Source organism: Oreochromis niloticus, linkage group LG5, assembly GCF_001858045.2.
Source record: "Oreochromis niloticus isolate F11D_XX linkage group LG5, O_niloticus_UMD_NMBU, whole genome shotgun sequence".
In the NCBI taxonomy this organism is placed as follows: domain Eukaryota; kingdom Metazoa; phylum Chordata; class Actinopteri; order Cichliformes; family Cichlidae; genus Oreochromis; species Oreochromis niloticus.
Genome location: NC_031970.2, coordinates 9,528,625 through 9,556,126, shown reverse-complemented (window position 1 = coordinate 9,556,126; position 27,502 = coordinate 9,528,625). Strand labels below are relative to the sequence as shown.

Genomic DNA, 27,502 nt, shown 5'->3' with positions numbered 1-27,502 from the left:
TGCTTCTGATGAATGTCAAAGTTAGGTAATGAAGTTATAATGCACTGGATGACAGGACATCATCTCTGCACTGAAAATGTGTAGTTTTGTTTAATGTTTTGCAATGTCCCTTTTCCAGGTGATATTTGGGTTTAGTTTATAATTAAATTGTGTTGAATGGTATGACGATTCATTTTATGTCCACATTTTATATGCTGGTTGTATAAACACACATTTTAGAGAGAGACAGAAAGAGAGGGAAAGATCCAGGCTTCAAAACAAAACAAAACAAAACAAAAAAACTGGATTAACAAACAAAATGTTCTTTAATAGGAGTTCAACCTGCTGCCACCCCCCCACCCCTTCACATTACCTCCCTGCTTCACCACCCACTCAACCTCCAATGTCTTTGGGGTCACGACTAATACAAAAAAGCCTAAACAGCTTTTGGCAGTCACTGGGTCCGGGCAGTAGAGGAGCATTGAGCTCAGACTTGCACACTGCTGGAAGGATCTATTACACTGAAAAAATTAGGAGAAGGCACAGTGTGACCAGACTGCTGTCTGAAAGGGAAGAGTGCTAAGAGGACTGAGAGCAGGTAGGTGGCCCTCAAAAATGAAGGCTGGATAAGTAAATGTAGAAATGAATTGCAAAAGCCTATTCTCTGTGAGTCTGCAGCTGGGAGCGCAATCTGAATAAATACAATGTCTACCATCGCTGTTTATATCAGAAAGATGTCAGTACTTTGTGAACAGGTGCTTAAGGTTGCAATAAAAAAGCTAAAGTGTAAATGCATGAGACATGAAGAGATGTTTCTATTTTCCTATCCAAAGACTGAGCTTGAAGTTTAAAAGTGCACATAAGTCACGAATGTGGTATCTGATGTCAGTTTCTAAAATTACAGTGCATGCAGGGTTTGCTACCATATTAATAATTCAGATATACATGAAAACTTACAGGACAGGATTTAATTACAAAGAGGGCAGAATTGGTGTTGCTGCATGAAATCGCTTAAGCAAGGCATGTAGGCTTCTCAGTTTGAATTTCACAGCTTTAAATCTGGGAAGCTCATCATAGCAGTATGGTCAGAGCTGTGAGGTTGTTGGGTGATGACTAACTTTAGAAGGAGGTATCAAATCAATATATGACCTAAGATTCAAGAAGCTGCATGGAGGGAGTGGGTTGTATTTTGGCAGAGAACTGGATTTCTTTTTACATTAAGTGAATTCACAGGGCTACAGTTCACAATGTACAAATCTTCCTAACACTGAGCACATACAGTGCATCTCTCTTGCATTTAAAGATTGAAAAAACAAAGCAAAATGCTGTATTTAGTGCAGTTAGTAGCTTAAATAGACAAAGACCAGCACACTCATTACAACATACACATTACATGTAGGCTAAGTATTTCTTACATGTTTTGAATAGCATTTATCAACCGAACATATAAACAAATCCACTGGGAGGCTCAAAAAGCACCATTAACACTAGGACACTAAAAGACGTGTCATCAGACTCAGTTTTGTGTTAGAAAGTGACTTCAGCTGTGCATCTTGTGCACTCAGCTGCAATCAGTGACGTGTAGAAAAATGCAGTGAAGGACATTTGAGAAGCTACCAGATGCCATTTCAAGAATATGTAGTCAGCGGTGCAGTCATCTGCAGTAGGTGTCACATGCGCTCCTACGTATTGGGTGTAGTCTAGTTGTCTGCTGTTTCTCAAGTTTCTCAAGAGTCTTCTTTACAAATTTCTATATGTTTAAGACTCCATTTCATGTTGGTAACATAGAAAGAGATCATTTCAGTATTGTAAGCAAAAGAAATACATCGATTTCATTACATAATAAAAAAACAATCATCATAAATATATCAGTGCTATTTTTTCCACTTTTAATGTAAATGAGGAACATAATAATGAATAAGTATAGTAGTGAAGTGTACAGGAAAACATATGCGGCAACAACAACCAATACTTTTCTGTAGCAGTGGCCCAGCATTTCAGATAGTCCATCTCTAATTTCAGCCATGGCGGCTTGTTATCTTGCCTGCAGTGACAGCCAGCCTGCCTACATACTGGTTATATGTAATGATTTTTTGAAGCATGTTTTTTTTCTTTTGTTTATATTTTTTTAAGTAACAACATTTAATGAAATGCAGCCTGCAGCACAAATCCGTGAATCTCTGGGACAGTGACTAAGACAGATTTATTCTGGAATGCATTGAGAATAAAAAAATGTCTAGAATATCCCCTCCCCCACAAGTCAAAATTTAAAAAAACAGATGTAAGCAGCAGCCAAACAGTAAATGATAAGAGCTAGCACAGCAACAACTATTCAGTGGAAGAGAAGATGAGAGCATTGCCTTTTAATGAAAAGAACCTTTTGCCAAGATGTCTCCTTTTGCATGCTGTTTTCCCTTTACCATATGTGTTGTGCAGTTCAATCTCAAGACAGACCAAGTGCCAAGATCACTGCTGGAGCCCAGAACCTTTTTAACATATGCTAGAGCATGTGCACAACTATAAATAAAACAGTTATTTGCGGAGATGTTAATGTGGAGATTATTTGACATCCAAATTGTCCCCCCCAAAAAAAATATATATATATAAATACATTTCAGCATTAATTTCAATATTTATTACTCATTCTTAGCTACTTGAATGAGTGCATGAGCACAGATTAGCTGAGTGTGGACATGTTAATCTCTCAAAAGATCATCGCAATAGATCACCCATATCCACCACACACCAGCTTTCAATTCACCCAGCCTAACAACCTTCAAATGATTAGAGGAGTTCATATAGGTTCAGCACACATGCCTTCTGAATGCCTGAATTTCTGTAAGACCAACATTGAACAAGCAATTTAACAAAGCAAGCACAATTTAAGAATTACATGAGCAACATTTCAAAGTCATGAGCATTTTGGTTATGGCTGTTTCTTCATTAGTAGAGTGTGACACAGGAACTAAACCAAGTTTTAAACACTATACATATATATATATATACACATATATATACATATATGTGTGAACAGGACTTACCTCTTCACATCAACGTTATCTTCTAAAAATCCATGTTGAGCTACAAAGTAATGACAATAATATTATTTACCCATAAGTAACCACACCCACTGTAAATCTCTGTCCAATGAGGAAGTTAAGACGTCTTAACATGACTCTTTGGTTCAAATTTTACAAGAACAAAAAATAGTAATGGCATAAATCCATATGCATGACCTTTTATAACTGTGACGAATGTCAATTTGTCAAGTGCTGTGTTGCACCTGATGTTCTTTAAAAAAAACCCAAAAACAACAGAGAAACGTTTAACTTTTGAGCATCTGAAACAATATTTCAGTCAAGATGGAAAAACAATTTTCCTTTATAGCTTCATCTCTTCAGCTTTCAAATACTTACGGAGCTAAAAAAGGTGATTTGACACGGTGGTACACATGCACAAGTTTTTTGAAAGTTTTTCCTACATTAAATGTTGGGTGGTTTTGTTTGTTTTTTGAGGGGGTTGTTACAAGATTATATGAACTTTAACTGATTTTTTTAACTGAAAATATTTGAAAATGATTACAATTTGTTTTAATTGGTATTAACATCTACACAGCTACATAATGTTTTCCTTTGTTTTTATAAAATAGGGTTGTATTGACCATGGTGGTGTGATTCTGAGCCAGTGAAACCCTTGTTGCTCAAGAAATCTCACTAAATGTAGTACTATGGAAAACTTTGATGTATATTTTTACACACATACACACACACACACCAAATTAATTATCCTCAAATCATTTTGCGGCATGTCATAAGCATATATCTTCAGCAATTAAACATAAAGAATTTCCTTTGAATTTCATTTGATCCTTGTCACTGACTTCATCCAGAATTGTACAGAAGATCCCAGAACTCTTCTAAGTACAGTAAAATGTTTAAAAATGTTTGCAGTATAATGTCTGTAAAATTATAAATTTCAAACTGGCATGTAAGTTATTGTCATTAACTGGGTGATCATATAATTATTGCTGTACATTGTGCAGCATTACCAATCTAATTCCAAATCTTCTCCATGTTTATATGAGGTTTCATTGAGCACCTCGGTTAATTAAGAAATGTCTGCAAAGGAATCCTGAGACACAGAATAATCCCATGTTAAGTCTGACGTTCACTGTCAATGACATTGGCTGAACGGGTGCTGATGATCACTTTGTGCCACTGGAAAAGTAATTAGAGCAGTCTGCTTCAAATGCATTACATTACTCTATGAAAACTTTTAAATGGCGTCTGCTTACATTTTCAAAAAGAGAACAGCAAAAACAATCCCAAAATTAAAAGACTAACACCTCAAACTCTGACACAAATGTCTTATATCAAGGATTTCATTTGAGCCACACTTGTACAATACATTAAATATTTCCTATTCTTTCTTTTAGTGCAGAGCCTTCTGAATCAGCAGAGCTCAAGAGAAAACCAAGATGTCGAAGAAGTCAAAGGTGACCGATCAGACTGCCACTGGGCAGGCGGGTAAGTAAAGAAGCCAGTCAACGGTTGGTATTGCAGCCTTGTCACCCTGTACGTTCTCTTATTGCAGTGACACACAAGAACAGGATCCTTCTCACAGACAGCAAACAACTAAACTTTATTAAAACTAAAGAGCTGTGTGACACTGCATTCAGGAATAATTAAGACAAGAAAGCAACAGGTAAAAATGACATGCCAAATGGTATTTAAAGAATAAAATTACAATAAAATGTGTAATATGAAGGCCATCACCAACAACTTAAAAAGAAGATAAACAATACAGCTGCTTATTTTCTTGAGTGGAAGCAGTCGATACAAGATCCCTGCAAGATATCGAGATTTTGTGTGGCAATGAGAAAACAGATGCTATTTTTCTTCTTTTTTTCTGTCTAAGAAGAGAAGCCGTTTTTCAGCCACAAGCTTCTCCACTCGAATGAAGATGTCGATCAAAGAAATGATCAGCGGCATCACTGACGCCACAAGAGAAGATGCAAACAAGCTCTCATCATCTTTAAAAAAGATTTTTTCATGACCAAAGACAAAAAATACTCAGGATTCATCTGAGAAGCAATACTGGCAATGCAACTGTTGGGGAAATGGAAAATCGAAACAAGATCATCGAAGATTAATTCAACACACACTTGAAGCTGCCACAAATAAAGAGCGAGCTGAAAATGAAATTGTGTCTCTGTTTGATAGAAGACAAAATGAAGGCTTATTTGAAATCATCTTTCTACAAATTGCTTTTCTATTTATACATAATTTCTCTCAAGCACTGCACAGGAAACATCCTGAGATGTCTACCATGAGAAAATGCGTAAGAAAGTGTGAAGCTATGTCTAATCATCAGTTGTACAGTACAGCATTTACATGCTTGCTGTAACAACACATTGCTAACCTCTGTCTTATTTTTTGTCTGTGACTAATGATTTGATGTGCAATGTGTCTCTAAATATTAGGGTCTGCTCAAGTCTGTCTGTTTGTGCTTTCAATTCCCGGGTATATACTGTATATTGTGGTGTTTTATGTCTATTATATGTTATAATCCTGTCGAAGTTCCAAACCAACATGGTGCTTTTGTCAGGATTAATATTTACCTGTCCTATTCCCTCTCCCACTGTCACATTGCGTGTTAAGTCGGCGGTTCTGAGGGAGTTCACCCAGACGACAAAGGTATGCGAGCAAAAGACAAAAAACAAAACAAAAAAATCGAATTACCTGAACGATTCATCTTTGTAAATGCATGATTCCATGATGGGTGAGTTGCATGTATGATATGATCATCATTCATTGAAAGGTGTCATCCAGAACGGATGATATGACTTTCAGTGTCACAACAGATGCATTTCATTGTGACATTTTCAAACCCCTCATATGAATACTGTCTGCAGGCTGTTGCTAGAGGGCACTGCGGTTGATTGCCAACTGTTGACTGTAGCTTGTAATTTCATGAAAAAAATGCCTCTTTTAAAGATGTATTCAAATGCAAAGTAACCTTGTACAATATGCTGGCACAGTTCAGCCTAAATAAGTGAACTTGCTCTACAGGAATGGCATAATGTCTCCTAAAATCTATCTAATGCAACTTGCCACCCTGTCACATTAGATAGATTTTTGCACTTTCTAAGGACACTTAAAAAGTGCAAATTTCATCAAGCTTTAACATAATTACATTTAAACTGCAAATGGCGTGCATTTGGTATAAGTGGAAAGATTACCAGTAAATTATATCTGAGTACTTTCCTTTAATTTGGACCATTCTGTACCCTCTTAAATATTTTGACCTTTGTATTCCTGCTCAACTGTGAAATGTCAAGGTAACCAGCTAAAATGACAATTCTGAGTTTCATTTAATGTCTTATACACGACAGACAAAAGCACTGGGTAAAAACCTTTAATCTACCTTTGAATTTAAGAGTTTTAATCCCATTGGTAGAGGAATATAAAATCACGCACCTGCAGTCCATCTTTACAAAGAGTGGAAGGGAAAGACCTACTGTAATACTGTATGGTACAACACTGTAACAAAAGAGTTCATGAAATTTCTTCAGCTCTGCTATAGACCATGTAAAGATGCAGATTTACAAACCTCCTCTGGTGTTAACGTCAGCACAAAAACTGTGCAACAGGAGATTGACAGCATGGTTTCCTATGGCCAAGTAGCTCCAATAGGTGTAAATATGTAAGTGGCCTGGGACTTTTGGGCCTATAATGTATTATTTCATTACTCAGTCTAAGGTATCAAATAAATACATAAAAATAAAACTCATATTTTACTGCAAATCTCACAATTTATACACTGTGACTAGTGCAATGGTGTTTAGTGGCCTGTTCTACTCAGCAGACCTGACCAACTCTGACCCTGACTCTTAAGAAACTTTGCGGTATCAAAACAGCTAACAAGTTTTACATCGATAAGCACAATGAGTAACCTATTCTGCTGCTCGGCAGTATTTAGTGATATTTTAGTGATGTCGTGGTGATGTCATTTAATATATTATAAATGCAACCCTAGTAACAACACCAATTTTAAACAAAATTAAATCCAATTTTCAAAGTGTACTCAGTTCAAGGTTCAAGGTTAATCCAATAATAGCACAACAAATCCTTTCTCATAGTTGCGTTTAAAGTTGCACATATTTATTTGTACTTATTTTGCATGTGAAACCAGACATTAATGACTTAATCTTCAGATTACAGGTGCCAGAATCGGCCTGTCAAATCGGCATGCTGGACAGCTTTAGAAAATATGAAGCAGGCCAACATTTTTGGGCCTTTAGCTGTATTTTTATAAGTTTTACAGCTTTTCCTGATGATAAAGACCTCCCCCACAGCCAGTCATGCTACACCAAAGTAGTTAAGTAATAAATAAACAATTACATTTCAAAATAGTTACCAGTAAAAAGAAACACTGAGATGTGCTATTGAAATTGCACTTCTTGATCTTATTTTAAGATATCTAAGAGATTAAATGTGTAGTTAAACATCTTTAAATGTCTCTACACTGCAAATTAAACAAAAATAAACTAAAATGTTTTTTCATCAGAGCTTTTTCACAAGATAAAACTTACGTAAAGCCATTTTCCTGTGAGACACAGGGGGATTTAACAATAAATCAACAAATAATTTGGAGGATTAGAGAGCATTTTCCAAGGTTTTTTTAATTAGTTGAGGTTTTAAAAAATAAACAGAAACAAGAAACAAAAAAAAACCACACTACAGAGTTTAACTACAGTCGGACAGTATCAAATAAAAACAGTTCAGCACTACTTATCTACAAATGAAAAAGAAAATACATTATTGAGTCCTGTCAGTCTAATCTGACAAAAAGGTTGAAACTGTACTGTTGAGAATACAAACATCTGACAAAAATAAGAACAAACTGGAGAGTGAGCAGGTTTTGACAGTCTACCTGAATAGACTCATTATTCATTCATATCATTCATTCTTTTGTACAGTTGTTTGCTGAGGAAAGCCAAGTGTATGAAACATCATTCAAATAACAAGAGCCTTATGAGATACAAAGACACAAAAGGGAAAAGTAGATTTTGTTTAAAAAAAATGAAGTGGAATATCTTTTCTGAGTTTGTTTGTCAGCTTTTAAGTAAACACTGAGGGACAAAGACACTAAGAACAGATGGTACAGTAATTATCAACTACTAATTCGTTCCAAAAAGAGGTTCACTGCAAGTGATGAACACGCAAAAAACACACAAAAGGAAAATTTCTTCTGTCGCATCTGTGTTTGGTAGACAACTCAAACAAAACAGGGACACTTCCACTGCAACGGTAGTGCAAATGTTCAGTGACAGCAATCATTTAAGTCCAAAAAAACAAGATATCAGGGATGTGATGTTGAGAAAAGTAGATGTAAGATAACTCAGATATAATATATATGTTTTACACTGTTTTTAATCAAGAACATAAGTCTTGTTAAATCTACTTCAGAATGACAGAACTGAATTAAACCTTTTCCTACCACAAATATGCTAATTATTTTTAAATGTTATCCGCAAACTGACCCATGATATCAATGCTTGGCTTTCATGTCATTCTAATCACTGTCTTATTTTGAAAAGCTGATCAACATTTTCATGCACATATGTTGTTTTTATTGTTGCATCATCCTAAAAATTCCACAGTGTGAACATTCAGCTTGCTAGCAGCAACACCAGTGTAACGGTATCACCACCATGCAGCATACAAACCATGTGTACTATTCAGTAACTCCTGCTGCAAGCAATTTAACTCCAGCGTGCTTCAGACTGCAAAATGCTGGGTGGGGCATTCTGCTCTCACATCCTTTAATAAAAATATAAATATTCTGTAGCTAATATTCTGCCTATTGCAGGTCTTTCATGCAAGGTGAAAATAATTAAAGACCAGGGATCCCTGGGCCAGCTTTATCCTTGTGAACAGCAATCAGTGATGAAGTCTTCGATATTGCTGAGGGTTAGTTTATATCAATACTCTAATAGTACAGCACATGGATGTAGATCCATGTCTGATTCTGTTGACACATATTTTAAAATACCGAAGCATGAGCTAACCTCGACCTTTTTGTTCAGTTTTATCTTTTCTGGCACTCACAAATTTAGAATGAACTGTGCTGAGAATAATAAAACTAAAGCTGTAAGTGTTTTAGTAAATTACAAATGTGTTTTTTTAAGAGTATGTATGCAATGAATTGAAATAGACTGAGGTTTGTTAAATTGTTATAGGCAACTCTATCTTCTTTTACAAAGTTACTTAAAAAACCTAATTAAATATCTCAGTTATACATTCATTGTAAGTAACGGTTTATGATTGTTCACCCTGCTGTTAATCTCTATGTAAGCAGCTTTTATCCTACTTAAACAGCACTAGAAATTGGATAAACTGTGGGAGCAAGTTCAACAAACCTTCAGCAATATCAAACTATCCCAGCTGATAGCTGACATATTTCATTACCAAATAAGCTGACTGTTAGAGTATTATTCCTTCACCTTAGAATAAGCACTTGCAGTTTGTAAAGAAAAAATGGTAGATAATCTTATAAAATTCAGCTTTTCTTAGTCATTTTGTCAGCAGTTGAAATTTGTCCGTGTATTGTGGCATTTTAACATCAGAATATGCACTCTCTTCACACATACTTGATTTGTATGTTAGAATGTGACTGTGTTTGCAATTGACCCTGACCTCTCATGTTTTCTGGTCTGGGTTTTAAATTTGTATCTGAATATTAGTATTAGCCTTTCTTTAAACGTGCTGTTTTTTTCCTATCAAAATATCAAGACTTTTTATAGACTTATAGAGTTGCTTTTTTAATGTTTTATGTGATCTATTATCCTCAGTCTGGATCACACAAATGTGTATCTACCTGGTCTGCTTAGAAATATTAGGGTTGCCTAATTGCCTAATATGCCTTGATTTGGTTAGGCATCAGGAAGAAGTCAAAAGTGCCTGGTGTCATGATAACACAGTTTATGGAGGAACTTCCAGAGGGGATGACAACTCCGGATTTCACCCGCAAACCCATTGCTCTAACTATTCAAGAGGGTAAGTCTCATGTCATGTCTCAAATGCTTCACAATACAAAAAAATGTGCTGCACACTGACCTACACCTTAAACATACACAATTGTTCTGACATACTCACATTGTTCTGGTGAGGTAATTAAACTGAAGTCACTAACAAAAGTATCTATTAAACAGATGACAAAGATAAATTCCAGTGAGTGAAACCATTTAGATGCATGTGATCATGTTTGTGATCAGGTTTTTGAGAAGCTCTTAATCCAGTTTTCAAGAAAATGTGTACTGCATGCTCTTATCTGGGTTACTGAATGCTATTGACCACTGAGGTTTTATGTACTGGGAGGGTTTTTTTTTTTAGTTGAATAAAAAAACATGACATGCTACACTATGTCACTGTCAGTAACTACAAGATGCCCAGGACCTGTGGTTGCAAAACAAGACCAAATTATCATCCCTACACCACCATGCTTGCCAGTTTGTATGAGTCGTTTATGCTGCAATACCTTGTTTGGTTTTTGCCAGACATGGTGTTGTGCATTATGGCCAAACATCTCCTGTGATATTGGGTTGAAATAAATATCATAAAAATGAAGAAAACTAGGAAAAGCCTCAAACCTTCATTTCTGCACACTCAGTGGCAACAGAAACATCCCCAATCATGGAATATTACAGTCATGAGGTGGTAATGCTTAAATGGAACTTTTCTACTTGTAAATATGACAGGCCTCTTATCGTTTTAGAATTTCTTAATGTAATGTATTGAAATGTTCTGTAACATTTGTATCTGCAACATTTCCATTTATTAAAACATGTTAAGAGTTATTTTTTCAATACTAAACAATCCTCAACTTTTTCTATTATAGGTAAATTTGCATTCTTTAAAGCCAAAATAGTAGGAACCCCAACCCCTACTGTGACATGGAGTAGAGCAAATGGAGAAATACTTTTTCACCCTGCTGTGTGCCAACAAAAATATGATGAGGCAACCGAAGAACACACCCTTGAGGTAAGCTTCACAATAGCACTTACAAGGTACAAGTGATTGTGAGCTGAATTGAGTAACAACACTTAATATGCAGTCAAACATAATAAAATAACAACTCTGTGCTTCATTAGTTCCCTAAAGTTGCTCCAGAAGATGCTGACACCTACAAGTGTTTTGCAACAAATGAATATGGAAGGGCTGTTTGCACTGTTGTTTTAAATGTTATTGAAGGTAAGATTTTTATTCTCTGAAATACTGTCTGTCAGATGTGTTAAAGCTGAATTACATATCTTCATGAGCAACTGGTATCTTCATGATGAATTAAAAACAAAACTAATAAATAAATAATTATGTTTTATTGTTCACAGTTGGATTTTCTAAGACCAAAGAACTCCAAAAGGCACAAATCGAAGGTAAGAGCTCATAAACACTTGCTGATGTATGACCTTGAAATGTTTTCTTAGAAGCATTTAGTGTTTCCTTCACTAAAAGCTTCTTCCTATTAAAAGGGAGTTTTTTCTTCCCACTGTCGCCAAAGTGCTTGCTCATAGGGGGGGTGTCATATGATTGTTGGGTTTTTCTCTGTATGTATTATTGTAGGGCAGGGGAAGGCAACTCCAGGCTTCGAGTGCCGGTGTCCTGCAGGTTTTAGATATCACCCTGGGTCAACACACCTGAATCAAATGATTAGTTCATTACCAGGCCTCTGGAGAACTTCAAGACAGAGGAGGTAATTTAACGATTTGAATCAGGTGTATTGGATCAGGGACACATCTAAAACCTGCAGGACACCAGCACTTGAGGCCTGGAGTTGCCCACCCCTGTTGTAGGGTGTACCTTACTATATAAAGGGCCTTGAGGCAACTGTTGTTGTGATTTGGCACTGTATAAATAAAACTGAATTGAATTGTTTGTTATCAGGTCAATTTCCATTGACCACATTTTCCAGAAAATAAGCAAACTGCATCACAACCAAACTATAAATGTAATTCATAAAACATCTATTAGATTTTTTACAAAGGACATTGAGGGAACTTGGCAAGATAAGATAAATGGATATTGGTGGGCTTTCTTCAAATCTACCAACATTTAGTATGATAGAGTGGTTCACTTTTTCTCCTACATAATTTGCCCATTGATTTTAATTGCAAGCTGACATTTCATTCAGTGATTTGAATTATTTGGAAAAATCTATCTGTCACATCAGCACAGTTTCACTGTGCACTGACTGAGAAATCAGTGACTCCTTTTCTGAAAATATTAACCTCAGCCCCCAGACGCTTGCCATTATGAAGCTATGCTGTGGTTTAGTTACTAGAGCCTCCTCTGGTCAGAGCCTCCCACATTTATGATATTTATATATTTACTGACAGACTTGTGTTTTAAGTTTTTTTTATGGTTCCGCAGAAACAATTGACTTCAGAAAACATCTAAAAAAACGGTGAGTTTTTTATAGTTTGTGAACTACTCTTACTTTTTGTATTCTTTATAGCTGTGAATTCTAACTTAATGCTGCTTGTCAATACAGTAATCCAGATGGAACACGTGAGCATAAGACAATGGAGACAGAGGAGAAGGTCTGGGAAATTCTGCTCAGTGCAGACAAGAAAGACTATGAGCGCATCTGTGCTGAGTATGGTATCACAGACTTCCGTGGCATGCTAAAGAAACTTAATGAAATGAAAAAAGAACGAGAAGAGGAGATCGCAGAGGTACAGATCTCTGGCATTGTTTTATTCATTCAAAAGCCTCTCCAACAAAACTGCTTTTATTCACAGAGGCCTATTTTGTTTTCTTTAAATTTGCTGTATTGTATACAGTCGCTTGACTATTATTATAATTTTCGATATATCTCTGCCATAGTTTGTCACACATATCAGCAGTTTAAAGCCTATTGAGGTCAAAGATGATGATTATGCAACAATTGAGTTGGATATGGACCTCAAGGATCCCAGCAGCAAAATTTACCTGTACAAGGTAAGAAATTAACTGCTCATTACATTTTGTCTTGTGTCTTTTTTTTTAAACTTATTATCAAAATGTTAATACGTCTTTAAATTCTGCAGGATGGTGTCATGGTTCCATTTTCCAAAGAAGAGGGTGATGATCTGAAACACAGTTTGAAACAAGTTGGCAAAAAATACATATTCAAAATCAAAAAACTAGGAACAGAAGATGCTGGACTCTACTCAGTGGATGTTGAGGGTGTCAATGTGTTCTCCACTGATTTTAAAGGTCTGTCTTTAATCCAGGTATTAAGATTAGATAAGGTTTAAGTGTATTTAGCTTCTTTTATTGTTACTTATACAGTTGTTAACCATAAATCGTGTTTTTCCATTTAATTGAAATGTACTTATAGCTTAAATTAATTTAACTCATTAAGATGGGGCAGCTCTGAAGAAACAGTTCTTGAACAGGGTAAGCAGTTTAGAAAATGGATTGAGTGACGTTAAATAAGTTTGTCTCTGATTCTTTTGTGTTTTTAAAACCTTGCAGTACCTCCAGTCGACTTTGCTGTCAAAATACAAGAGATCAAGGCAGAAGAACGAGAGGACGCCCTCTTTCAATGTGTCCTAACTGCACCCATGAATGAGATCAAATGGTATGGCAAAAGTGCTCTGCTGTCAAATAGTGAAAAACATGAAATTACTGTATCTGAGGATAAGCTCATCCACAAATTGATTGTGCGGGACTGCATGCCTTTGGATGCCGGTATCTATGCTGCTGTGGCAGGAATAAAATCTTGCAACGCTTGGCTTATAGTTGAAGGTGAGAATTATGTATATATATACACACACACACATACATATACATATATATATATACATATATATACATATATATATATATATATATATATTTATCATTAAAAAAAAATCACATAATTCACATTAAACATTTTATATTCCAAAACCAGCTGCAAGTTAAAAATATATTTGACATGTTTTCATAGCTGACAAAGATCCTGCAAGTAAGGGCAAGAAGGCGGCTCGCAAAACCACCATGGCTGGAGGTGGCAACGAAGAGGAGCTGTTGAAAATAGCAAAGGAGCAGCAAGAAAAATATCAGAAAGAATTGGAAGAAAAACTGGAACTTGCAAAGAAAGCCCATGCCGAGAAAGAAGCCGCTGGAGCAGCAACCCAAGAGGATGAAGAAGCAGCTAAAAAGGCAGCTGCTGAAGCCAAAGCTAAAGCTAAGGCTGCTGCAAGAGCTAAAAGGGCAGCAGCTGGTAAAGACGGAGCTCCGAGGAAAAGTAAGAAAAAAGGAGCTGGTGCTGGAAGTGGCGCGGCCTCTGCTGATGGAACTGTTGGTGCCGGGGGTGCTGCTGGTGTTGGTGGGGCTGCCAGTGCTGGTGGTGCTGATGGAGCTGTTGGTGCCGGGGGTGCTGCTGGTGTTGGTGGGGCTGCCGGTGCTGGTGGTGCCGGGGGTGCTGCTGGTGATGGGGGTGCTGCTGGTGTTGGCGGCGCTGTTGGTGCCGGGGGTGCTGCTGGTGTTGGCGGCGCTGTTGGTGCCGGGGTGCTGCTGGTGTTGGCGGCGCTGTTGGTGCCGGGGGTGCTGCTGGTGTTGGCGGCGCTTTTGGTCCCGGTGGTGCTGCTGGTGCTGGCGGGACCAGTGGTCCTGGTGGTGCTGGCGGTGCTGCTGGTGCTGCTGGTATTGGTATTGCTGCTGGTGCTACTGCAGTTGCAGGTGCTGGTAGTACCAGTGGTATTGGTGCAGGAGGTGCAGGGGGTGCAGGCATTGGAGTTGATGGTGGTGCCAGTGCTGGTGGACAAGAAGGTGGACATGGAGCTGCAGCCATTGGAAAAGGTGGAGCTCAAGGTGCAGCCGGCGTAGGAGTCGGTGGCGTGGAAGGAGAAGCTTTTGAGGAAGAAGATGAATATGATTCATTTGAAGATTCTGATGAAGAATTTGAGGGGGAGTGGGGAGAAGAAGGATATGTAGGAGGAGGAGGAGAGGAAGGAGAAGGAGGAGAGGGAGGAGAAGGGGGTGAAGGAGGAGAGGGAGGAGGTAAAGGAGGAAAACGCAGAAAACGTGTGAGAGCTGGTCCTCTGGTTCCAGATACAGTAATAGGTAAGTTGTTAATACTGTACTTTACTGCACTACACACAGAATTATATAATAAAAAAAAAGAGTTGACCGTTTTTATTCTTTCAATTTATTTAATTTGTATTGTATTAGACAACTTTTCATTTACGCTGTAAATATTACTAGCAGTCTATTCTGTATAAAAGTGTTATAAAATAATTAGAAATATAAATGATGAGGAAACCACAAATCAACGAGGAGACTTGTGGTTTCCTGTGAAAAAGAAAAACGCTGAAAAAAGGTAAATGTGGCATTTGAAGAACCTTTTATTGGTAAGCAACGTAAAGGTTGCATGCTGTAGTTTACTGACAAATAAGTCATTGGGAATGAAAATCGCTTTATCATTACAACTGTAGGGAATTCTAAATACTTCAGTTTAGATGCAGGTGCGTAAGCTGTAGCTGATATCTTACAAAGTTTTTCAGTGCTCTGCTTTGCCAACTGCAAAATTAAGCCCCACGAAGTGGATTAAAAAAGAAATAAAAACAAATTCCAGAAGTGTCTTGTTAAACCTCAGTAAGTAACAGAACACTGGGATGTTAAACAAGCTAAAGGGTTAAGTTTACTGCTTCTTGACAATCCAACATTCAAATATAATGTCATTTAATGAGTCATCTGTAAATGCAACCATGTACTTACAGATTGCATGGTTTTCAGTCCAGAAACAATGAAAACCTCTGGTTAATTAGAAAAAAACTGTTGTATATTATGCCTGCTTTTGTTTTTGTGTCTTGTCTTGAAAACTAGCATATATGTTTTTTACATTTTAAACTCTCTTTTAAAGCTTTCACATATATGGAAAGTCGTCTGTATTTGTGTTTTATGCGTAATGTGCTTTCATGTTTGTTTTTATGCTGTATAAATGTCATGTTTGAATCATTTGAGGTCTTCTATTTAGTAGGCAAATAGGAAAGATTATTAAATCCCAAACAACTTCACATATCTAATCATGAACTGTCCACTTTTTGAAGCACTAGAAAATTTTAAAAGGATCAGCACCTTTATCACATGTATTACTGCTTTAGGTTATTTCATCTATTTATTTTTCACATATACCAAGAAATACTATCCAAGTTAGAGATCACCTTTTCCACCACTCTGTTGTACCGATTGCTGTTTGTTTTTATTATCTATGTAAATATTTTGTTATTATTACTGACTTTATCAATGTTATTTGTAAGGCTTAACCAACAGCAAATGAGAAATACTGGATTGATGGTATTTATGGTGATGTCCCTTAAACTTGAAAAGCAAAAAACTGAGAAGCAAGAGATACCAATGGTGATAATGGCACTGGACCATCAGCAGGCAGTGATGAATCTCCTGAAAATGGTGAGGGAGCAGATGATGATGAGCCAGCAGCAGCTGGCAAACGTTCAGGCCGTGCACAGCAAGGCTGACTGTTCGACGAGACAGTTGGTGGTAAGATTACAGGTGCTATATTAACTGCTGCATGGGAAAGCAATCTCACTGGAAGTCATATGATGAGCTGATGACATTTCCAGTGGCTTGGGACTTAATAGAAGTGTGTGATCATTAAGAAGAAGAGCAGATTTAATATCTAATTGGATAAATTACGTCCTACAATGATTACAGGTCACGACAAGTGGATTTAACTTTGAGCATGCATTTAATTAGGAAACATCAATTTAATCTGATACACTAATGTTTTTTAGCTTAATTGTCCCAGAATTGCTAAAACTACTTCACATATTTTTTAGGTAACAGAACACCATTACTTATATAATTTTATTTTATTTTTTTGATCTACAAGTTGATTAGCTGCCAACAATTTGTTTATTTGCGTCTACATGTGTCTTTGTATGTATTTGAAGGTTGGGTGTGGTGTGTGTATGTGATTTTTATGCATCTGTGCTTTGTGTGCTTTCTGTGTTAACAATCTTGCTTTTCATTTTAAAAGTTAATTCAGGATGAATCAGTGCTTTGGAGTTATTTATTTTTTGAACTGGTCATTTAAATACTTTGTGTAGTTGCACTCTTACGTAACTGGAAGATGGAAGACAACTTGGACTGACCTTGGAGGATGACAATGTCCTAAACCAGATTCATGGGTGTTTTTTTTTTTTTTTCCATATTTCACTTGATGCTGAATTTATGCCAGCAAAAATTATATACTCTTTCACTGACCAAGAAGGCCAAGGCCAATCCCAAGTGGGACATCTTAATAGTAAATCTTTCTTTTTTCCAAGACTAATTAAGTGAACGGAGACAAATGGACGACTCTGTGAAGACATTCCTGAGCTGTGCCAAGAGTTGGCTTGAGCTGACGAAGGCCAATGCCATATGAGACAAGCTACAAATTTAAAAAAATAAATCTTCATCAAGTCAATTTTTTTTCCCAAAAAACCCACTCTTATTGCACCATTTACCAACTTGGATTAAACGGTTACTACAAATCTGAAATTTCTGTCATACAAACATATTTTTTATAAGCAAAAAATAAAATAGGTAAGTATGTCCACAATTGCATTTCTGCATACATGAATGGAAATCTTCAAATCACTAAAATTGTAAATGTACAATTACAAAAATGAAATAAAAGATAAACTGTATTTGCAATTACTAACTTAATGTTTGATAAATCTTCAGACCCAGGAGTTCACTTTCATGCTGGACTTTCTGACTGCAAAGCCGTTATTGGAGAAGCGGCAGAGCTGGAGTGTAAAGTGAGCAGTGAAGACTGTGTGGGAGTCTGGTACAAAGATGGAGAAGAGGTAAGCTCATGGTCTTCATGTTGCATTTAGACTTTACCTGCATGGGTTTCCTCTGGGTACTCTGGCTTCACCCCACTGTCTAAAGACATTGTATTTTGGCCATGGATGACAGGCAGATATTATTATAGAATAAAGCGCTATATCAGGGGTCTCAAACCTGAGGCCCACAACACTGTATATTAACGTGGAGAAATACAATGCAATTTGACCCTTGAAGTTACTTTTTTGTTAGGATTTGTTTGTTGCTGAGTGCAATGTTAAAATAGGTTCTTTAAAAAGCACAAAATAATTTAATATGATGGCAATATGAGCACAGAGTACAAACATGTTGAGGGGTTGGCTGTGTTAGTTCAGTGAGAGTTATTTTTTAAAGAAAACAATTTTCACTAGCAGTCAAAAACTAATGTGTACACTTATGTCTGCATTTTTATTTTGTTATTATTCCAGATTAAGTCATCTGAGGGGTTAACTATTTCAAAGGATGGAACATTTCACAGACTGAAAATTCATAAAGTCACCGAAGAATTTGCAGGGAAATATAAATTTGAAGCAGATGGGCGTAAAACAGAGGCAGAGATTACTGTTGAAGGTAAAAATATTAGTATTGCAATAGCTATTTTCTTGCTCACAAGGTTTGCATCATTCATTAAGCAGTGTGTTTAGTTCATGATGAAATATAATTTTTAAGAGCAGTGCAAAATAAGTTTATTTAGTGTACATACAGTAACTACAAAGCGTAACAGTGCTTGAAATATGCTTTTGTTTTTTTATGACTCATTCTAGATCCACCACGATTTAATGCTGAAGATCTGAAAGCATTCAAAACTCCTGTCACTGTGAAAAAAGGACACAAAGCTACGTTCAACTTGGCTTTTATTGGACGGGAACCTATAAAAATTCAGTGGTACCGTGAGGGTGAAGAGCTTTCGGAGGACGCAAACATCAAGATAGAGCATTCAGAGGGGTCTAGCCGTCTACTGCTATTGAAGCTTCAGCGTAAAGATAGTGGTGAAATCAAGTTTAAACTCAAAAATGAGTTTGGCACTGTGGAGGCTCTCAGCCAACTTGTTGTACTGGGTGTGTGTATAGCACTTTTGCATAGGATACTGGATTTAATACACTTAAAAATCTTGGTTCTCCATGAATATTCTGTATGGTACTTTCTCTTCAAACAGATAAACCTACTCCTCCAATGGGACCTCTAGAAACTGTTGAAGCCTCCTCCTCTGCAGTTGAATTCAAGTGGAGACCCCCAAAAGACAGTGGTGGCTGCAAGATATTAAACTATATCCTTGAACGACAACAAGTTGGCCGTAACACCTGGAAGAAGTTGGGGCCAATTGGTCCTGAGGCCAAATACAGGGACACGGATGTAGACCATGGCCGACGGTATTGCTATCGTCTCAGAGTGGAGACTGAAATGGGCATCAGTGAGCTGATGGAAACAGAGGACATTCAAGCTGGTACAAAAGGTGAACTAAGATAACAATTATTTAAATGCCATCTTCTCAAAATACCACTGTATTAACGATCTGGTCATCAACATTCAAAACGCAAATCTTACAGGGAAAAAAAAAAGAAAAAAAGTTATTGAAAAACTCAGCTACTTGTTTTTTTGTGTTTTTCCTCCTGTGCTTCATCATAAAATTGACTTTCCTCATGACATGGCTTCACAAAAATGGGAATGGTCTGCAGACAGCTGTGAGATAGGAGACATATATTTTAAATAAACTATGCAAACTTACTTCTCTGACAATAAATTGAACAACCTTATTTTCATTTTTTCCCATATTCATTTTTTTCTATTTAAGTCTTTGCTGAATTAGGAAAAAAACCTGACAACTAAAAGTCAGGCAAAAGCTTTCATTAACAACGTAATAAATTTAGCTGTGTACATTTCGAGAGAACAAATGGATACATTTTGCTGTGCTAATTTCTCATGTGGCTAGACTTCTAATTTAAGGTAGCTAAATTAGGGTGACCATATTTTGATTTCCAAAAAAGACGACACTTGTCCCAGTCATGAAGAAGTTTAATAATACTGTTTGCTTAAAGAAAACTTTAACATATTTAAATGATGCCTTCTCTGTGCGGTTAATGAATGGTGAAATAAAAATGTCATGCAGGATTTTGCAAGTCAACAAGTGCAAAAAAAAAAAAAAAAGAGGACAGTTGGTCACCCTAAGCTAAATAACTGAAGAGAATGCAAAGAATATCTTTTAATTCCAGCTGACCACTATGGTTTCTAATACAATAAAGATATGGTTCAGCTTTTGTGTCATTCGCAATGTCAGTTCCTCAAAAGTAGACAACCTTTTTTAATGAACCTTTAGACAAAAAAATAAATAAATGAAAAAAATACTAATCCCACTCTTTTCTGTATACAGCATACCCCGGACCTCCATCAGCACCCAAGGTTGTCAGTGCCTTCAAAGACTGCATCACTCTCTCCTGGTCTCCCCCTGCTGACACCGGAGGAACCGGTATTCTGGGATACAACCTTGAAAAGCGCAAGAAGGGCAGCAACTTATGGGGCCCTGTCAATCCACCCAATGAGATGATTAGAGGTTTCTTATTCACAGCCAGTTTCTGTTTGTTTATGTTAGAATAACTTGACAGCGCAACAGTGTTGTCCTAATGATTTATTGCTGCAATTCAAATTTTTCCCTTACAGGGAAGCAATTTGCTGTGAAAGATGTAGTTGAGGGCATGGAGTATGAATTCCGTGTGTCTGCGATCAATAACTCTGGAGCTGGTGAATTCAGTTCCCCTTCAGAATTCGTGTTTGCCAGAGACCCTAAAAGTAGGTGGAAACTGATACGGTTGGCTTTTTTAGACTATATTCAGCTTTGTGTAAAAATAATGTCTGTCTTTGAATCATATTTTACAGAACCTCCTGGTAAAGTCAGTGACTTCAAAGTGACAGATTCCACTTACACAACCATCTCCTTGTCTTGGACAAAACCCAAGGACATTGTGGGGGTTGCAGATGAAGCAAAGGGATATTTTGTGGAGATCAGGCTTGCAGAAAACACAGAGTGGGATCGCTGTAATTTGAATGCAATAACCATGACGTCTTATACAGTAAAAGGCATGAAGTCAATGGGTATGTACTGGGTAAGAGTCATTGCTATCAATGAAGGAGGCCATGGAGACCCACAGGAACTGGATAACTACCATATCTCTATGCCACCTCCTGGTGAGAAAATTCCCAAATGTTATATCCAAAGTCTTATACCCAAATGTTATATTTAATGTCATGATTACAAAGCAACATAATAATGATAAATTCAGTAATTATTCTTTATTTTGTTTCCACTAAGCAATGCTTGACTCAAGTTAGGTATATAGTTTCAATTACTTGTAAATACCAGAATTTTGCATACTTCAGAAATCTAATACCGGCATAAAAGGTACAATCACAACATTTGGCAATACATACCAGATTAAAATTTGAGGTAGTTTCCTTGAGCATCAATACACCCAGTGTCTCCACTGCTCATGGTACATTTGAATTGCTCCATAAAAGACCACTGCAGGTTTGCATTTGCTATTTTATCATGTTCAGTGTGTAAATATCTTCTGTGCCAAATTATTACCACCAAAGCCTACTTGTGAGGTTTGTCTTCCTGTAACTTTTACCCAATATTAAATTTTGTTCTGACAAACTTTTATCCTGCTGTTTACATAGTGAGGCCACGATTCACTGATGCCAAAATTAAGAGTTTCATGGTAGTGAGAGCAGGAAATTCAGCACGATTCAACATTAACTTTGAGGTAATAACTTGATTACCATATTTGTGACAACAGACATATAGGGATCTTATTTTATCTTCTTACAAACTAAGAAAATTACATCTTTGTATTCTTTGTAGGCCTCTCCTTGGCCAGATGTAATCTGGCTAAAAGATGGCGTGCCAGTGTCTAAAAAAGTGACCATCAGTAATGCAGAGGGTACATCCCAGATTCTCATTCCTTCTGCTGAGCGCTCAGATACTGGAGTCTATACAATCATTGTCAAGAACGTTGTTGGGCAAGAAACAATCAGCATTGAAATTAGAGTCACAGGTGTGTTTGGAATATTCTTGTATTTACTGTAAAACTTCCATTTCATATGCTGTGGACAAAAGAAAAAAACTAAACTTTCTTTTTAACTTTAGATGAGCCCAAGCCTCCAGGTCCTGTGGAGTTAGACGAAAATGTGCATGGTACTGTGACTATTTCATGGACAGCATCTCCAGATGAGAAACGTGATGACAGGCTGCACTACATGGTGACCAAGCGTGATTCAAGCAAAAGAACATGGAACACCATTGCAGATCGAATCTTCAACAACAGATTCACAGCATGTAACATAATGCCAGGCCGAGAATACCAGTTCAGAGTCTATGCAAAGAACGACATGGGCTCCTCCAAACCCTCTGAATCGCCCAAGTGGCTGATTCCTGCCAAAAAAGGTATGTACATGGTTATGGCTTCAAAGCCTGTCTTTTTGGAAGACATGTTAGTTTGAAGAAGAACTGCAATTTTTAAGAGTACAGCTTTAAGAAAATCCAGTATTAAATATTAACAACTAAATGACTCTTCAGCTACAAAATAAAGTTTAACTGTCTGTGACCCTATCTATTTTACTTAATTTGCACTGACACTGATGTTATAGGGCCATGTATATATATGTAATGTGGACAATGGGCATGCATTGCTGTATATATCTGTATTTGCTTTTATGACTTATCCACTGATATTTGAAACTTTAGAGTTTTAACATTGTTTCCCTATTGCTTTGCTGTATGATTATGACAAACTCTAGTACATGAACAGGACTAGTATCTACTTGCAATTTCTAATAATACTGTTGTAGCGCCATCATATTGAAACATTTTCTAATGTTAGATGAATACAATTAGAATGCATTGCATGTTCGCTTTCTTCCAGAAAAGTTCACTGTGAAAGTGCCAGAATCAAAGGCGTGCAATCTGCTGTGTCCTCCCAAGTTCATTGTCCCACTGAAAATGCACACAGCTCCTGAAGGGTATGAATGCTATATGACTTGTGCTATAAAAGGGGATCCAACACCTCATGTCACATGGCTCCGCGACAATGTCAGTCTGAATACAAACACTAACTACCTAATCTCCAACACATGTGGAGTATGCTCTCTGCTCATATTGAGGGTTGGGTCTAAAGACACCGGGGAGTACAAGGTTGCTGCAGAAAACTCTTTGGGAAGGGCAGAGTCTGCAACTAAACTCACAGTCAGAGGTAAGCCTTTCAAAGAGACATTTTATGCCTTTCCTCATTTGCTGTCATAATGAGTATATATATCAGTATATCAGATGTATATTAGTATAATGTAAGTCATCTCTTCATGTTTTAAATAATAAGAGAAAAATAATTCCTGTGGGCAAAATGCTCACTTCGGGCTGCTCTCACCAGTTTCAAACAGTTTCTTTCCAGAATGTGTTTCTTTTTTTCTGTATGGTTTTTGTTGTGTATAAGTATACATCATATATACCGTGGTGATGTGTGAAGTTTGAACCTAATATCTGCTTTACCTTTTCTTCACAGAATAAATGGACACACTGAAGATGGCAGACTTGCTTTATAATGCCAGCATAAATCAAGCTCGTGATAATGCCATATTGTTTGCAGTTAAGTGAGAACTGTCATGAATGAAACCTTTTTTGTTGTTTTTTAAATTATGCTAGTAATGCCTTCCTTATTTGATTCACAAATTCAAAAAAACATCATCTAAAGTTGAAGTAACAATAAAGCTTTAGGCCTGCAAAAATTGCTTAAATAAAAGTAACCAACATGTGTCTATTTTCCTTTCAAGGGTATAACAGTAATGAAATAAAATACTGAAATATAACTGTGAAAACTATATAGAGTATTTAGCTCTGCACAGCACTGACTGTTATTAGATTAGTTGCTATTAGTCTGAAGGTGATGAAACAACTGACTTGTGTCTTGACAGATTTTTAGAGGCAAGAATCTTTGGCTTGTGTAGTAGGTATTTGTAGAAGACCCCAGAATAAAACTAATATGAGACAACATATGAACTGACAGGATATTTACATTATAATGACACTGCTGTCATAAAATGACATCACTATGAAAATTGTGTGAGTTTGATGTAAATAAATATTTCAAACAGCATCGTGACATTAATTTTTAATGTGACCTGCAAGTCACTTTGACCTGAAAATAATAATAAAAATGTACTGTACATTTGTGCTGACAGATTTTTGTTACTATAGACTATTGTGGCCCTGGGTCAAGCCTCAGCATAGCAGACAAGTATTGAAATTCATGTGCGTTGTTCACATTCATGAAACTTTCTGAATAATAACTCATGTCCAGTCTTTCTTATATTACATTTTTAAGCATATTTTGAAAGGCTCAGCCATCATTCCAAGTTTAGAGTCAATAAGGACTAGAGGCTTAGGTAAACCCTGAGCCATACATAAATTCTGAATGCAGGGTGACACAGCTCAGTTTCAAATACTGAAATTAATATAAATGCTAAATCTGCTCATATTCACGTTCAGCCTAAACCTGCAATAAAATAACTGTCGCTCATTGGTACCTTAATTTTAGAATGAGGTTTATCTTGCTTTATTTTGATGAACAAATAAAAATGTATTCCTTTTCTTATATGTTCAGATATATATCAGATAGCCTACATGTAAAATCAGATAATGCCAAGGCGGCTCCACCAGTGGCACTACAACCCTCTGTACCAGATCCTATGAGACAGCACAGAAGCACCCTGCTGCCATTCTAAAGTTGACTTTCCAGTTTTGAGGGTGATATTAGTGAGACTTAATGCTGCAATTTATCTGCTGTCACCTTTTCAAGGACTTATACCCGTCCTTGAACTTATACCCAAGGACACTTCACCCGTTGCCTACTGGTGGTGGTCAGAGGGCCCGGTGGCGCCAGTGTCCGGCAGCCTCGCCTCTGTCAGTGCGCCCCAGGGTGGCTGTGGCTACAATGTAGCTTACCATCACCAGTGTGTGAATGTGTGCGTGAATGGGTGAATGACTGGATATGTAAAGCGCTTTGGGGTCCTTAGGGACTAGTAAGGCGCTATATAAATACAGGCCATTTACCATTTATAGGAATCCAGTACCAAGGCTTATGTCAGTAACCTCCAAGAACCATGGTAACAAAAAAAAGTAAAAAGCAGTGGTTAAAGGTTGTTCTGAGGGTTTTTGAAAGGCTTTACTGCATCTCAAAAAGAAAGCCCAGACTCAAAAATCATCTGAAACCTGGCTGACAACAGACAACGGAAATTGAAAATACGGTAAGTAAAATGACCAAGAACACCGTAATGATCATGTCCACAAACACACAATTGAAATACTCTAGTTTTACTAATTATATTACACAATCATATAGATCAGATACAGAGTAAGGTTTAATGCTGCCAACTTATTTTAACGTTTAAGATAGTTTTCAGTTACTAAATGACTGGTTTAATCAACTAGCGTTTTAATATATTATGACACTACACTATATTCTAAATGGTGGTATGCACATTTGATTGCACTGTTTTGTCATGAATTTACATAAGTTACAGTAATTGTTTTTTCTGGGGTTTGCCCCTTTTTCATTTAAAATAGTTTACAAGATTAGTATATAGATTGGGCTCCGTCTCATTTGGGCAAGTCAGTTTGTTAAGAGATTATTTATTTATTTATTCATTTAATATAGACAAACCACATTGCTGTTATTTATATTCATCATTTAATAAAAGCATAATTGTGAAAATAACAGATGTATTGTTACTCATGCTAATGTCATTATGGAGAGAAATTGACTAAATTTATTGCTAATAGCATTCATGAGAGAAAAGAACCAGATACAAGCTCACTCATTTATATGCTTATATTTACCATGTTCCTCTTAAGATTTTTACACTTTTTTTCTGAAACTTTAAATTCTTTCAAACAAAAGGAAAAATTACATGATATGCATGCCCATGTTATAAATCAATCAGTTCACTTATAACAGCCTTGAAAAGCCAACTCTCTAATAAATGTGTGTGTGAATGTGTGTGTGAATGGGTGAATGACTGGATATGTAAAGCGCTTTGGGGTCCTTAGGGACTAGAAAGCGCTATATAAATACAGGCCATTTACCATAAATATGGCTTCACAACAGTACACCAAGCATGCAAAACCATTAAATATGTAGGCCCTTCATTAACTGACAGAGCCCAGATGATTAATTTTAATTAAAATTAATAGAGAAAGTTTAAGTAGCTATCAAATATACTGTCATTGGACTATTGAACCATATAAATGAAGGAAGACTGAGCATAAATATATTGAGAACAGAAGCTTTCACATTGCTTTTTCCTTGAGATACAGTGTGATGCAGCATATTGTTGACATTACATGAGAACAATCAATTTTAATCTCCTAAATATGCAAACACATTGCCAAAAGTATCTAAAATCTAAATCTTTTTTTCTTTCTACATTCATTTGTAAGTCATGTAAGTATGGTGCTACGTCTTCTGCTACATAACAATACAAATGCCCTCAATTTCAGTTATGCAGAACAGAACCATGCAGGTACAACAGCAGGTGAAACGTTGTTCTGTTTTAGTTTGACAGGTTTATGTTTTTAGATACAATTTTATTTTCTAAGACTTCTGCATTTTTTCCTCTTTTTGGATGGCTGACACTGAAAACAAAGACAAAGCCACAAATCAATGACAAGTTTTGCAAACTGTTGATGAGCCTGGCAAGAAAGATTACACGAGCATCTGTTCTGAACTACTGATTTGTGCTGGATGCTGAGGAAACTACATGAGCAAGAAAAAGCACATTTCAGGTTCATCTAAATAGAAATACAAAGCAAGCACAGTTATATATCATCAATAACAAAATGTTGTCATACAAGAAAAAATATTTTAACTGTGACATTTCTTTCGCCGATTACAACAGAAATAGATTGTTGACAGATTTTGCAAGATAAAATATAGAAGAAATAAATAAACAAATAAATAAAAATAAAGCTGATAGCATTTCAGACTTTGATATTGAAATGTTACCCTAGCACCCTTTTAGCATTCTCTTGTTTGATATTTGATATTTTTTAAGATTTAATTTTTTTTTAAATTTTTTTTATAAATCTAGAACTTATGAAATTAGAATACTCAAAGTCTATCCTACTCACACACTGAAACAGTTTTTCTGGCTGCTTGTGACTGAGCAGGATGAAATAAATAACACAGACCAAATCTCAGTTCAAAACATTCTACAGAGCCACCATAGAGAGCATCCTAACGTACGGCATAACAACATGGTATGCAGGGTGCTCAGCTGCAGACAGGAAAGTACTGCAGAGGGTCATCAACACAGCCCAGAAGATCACTGGCTGCTCTCTGCCCAGCCTGGAGGTCATTGCAAACTCCCGGTACCTCAGCAGAGCTGGCAATATCATCAAGGACCATTCTCACCCCAGCAATCAACTGTTTGAACTATTACCGTCAGGCCAACGATACAGGTCACATAAAACCAGGACAAACAGATTCAGGGATAGCTTCTTTCCCAGAGCTATCACCGTTGTAAATAAGCACAAAAACAATTGAACCTGCTTAGCCATACCATACTGTCACTGTCATTATATTATGCTGCTATTCATACTGCAATACTGTCATTAT

The 27,502-nt window shown here is 36.7% G+C and overlaps 1 protein-coding gene across 1 annotated transcript; it reads left to right on the top strand.

The window, feature by feature from the left end:
• The first annotated feature begins 399 nt into the window (after nucleotides 1–399).
• On the top strand, nucleotides 400–24,055 carry igfn1.1 (immunoglobulin like and fibronectin type III domain containing 1, tandem duplicate 1). The gene is made up of 23 exons (XM_019359065.2): nucleotides 400–577; nucleotides 4,415–4,505; nucleotides 9,921–10,040; nucleotides 10,882–11,024; nucleotides 11,135–11,234; nucleotides 11,372–11,416; nucleotides 12,411–12,444; nucleotides 12,532–12,715; nucleotides 12,867–12,980; nucleotides 13,070–13,238; nucleotides 13,500–13,772; nucleotides 17,700–17,824; nucleotides 18,272–18,413; nucleotides 18,608–18,901; nucleotides 19,000–19,296; nucleotides 20,212–20,391; nucleotides 20,499–20,627; nucleotides 20,715–21,023; nucleotides 21,516–21,601; nucleotides 21,700–21,892; nucleotides 21,985–22,281; nucleotides 22,760–23,086; nucleotides 23,393–24,055. Exons 2-23 carry the CDS (start codon nucleotides 4,457–4,459, stop codon nucleotides 23,395–23,397), a joined length of 3,615 nt encoding a protein of 1,204 aa, XP_019214610.1. The 5' UTR covers nucleotides 400–577; nucleotides 4,415–4,456; the 3' UTR covers nucleotides 23,398–24,055.
• The last annotated feature ends 3,447 nt before the right edge of the window (nucleotides 24,056–27,502 follow it).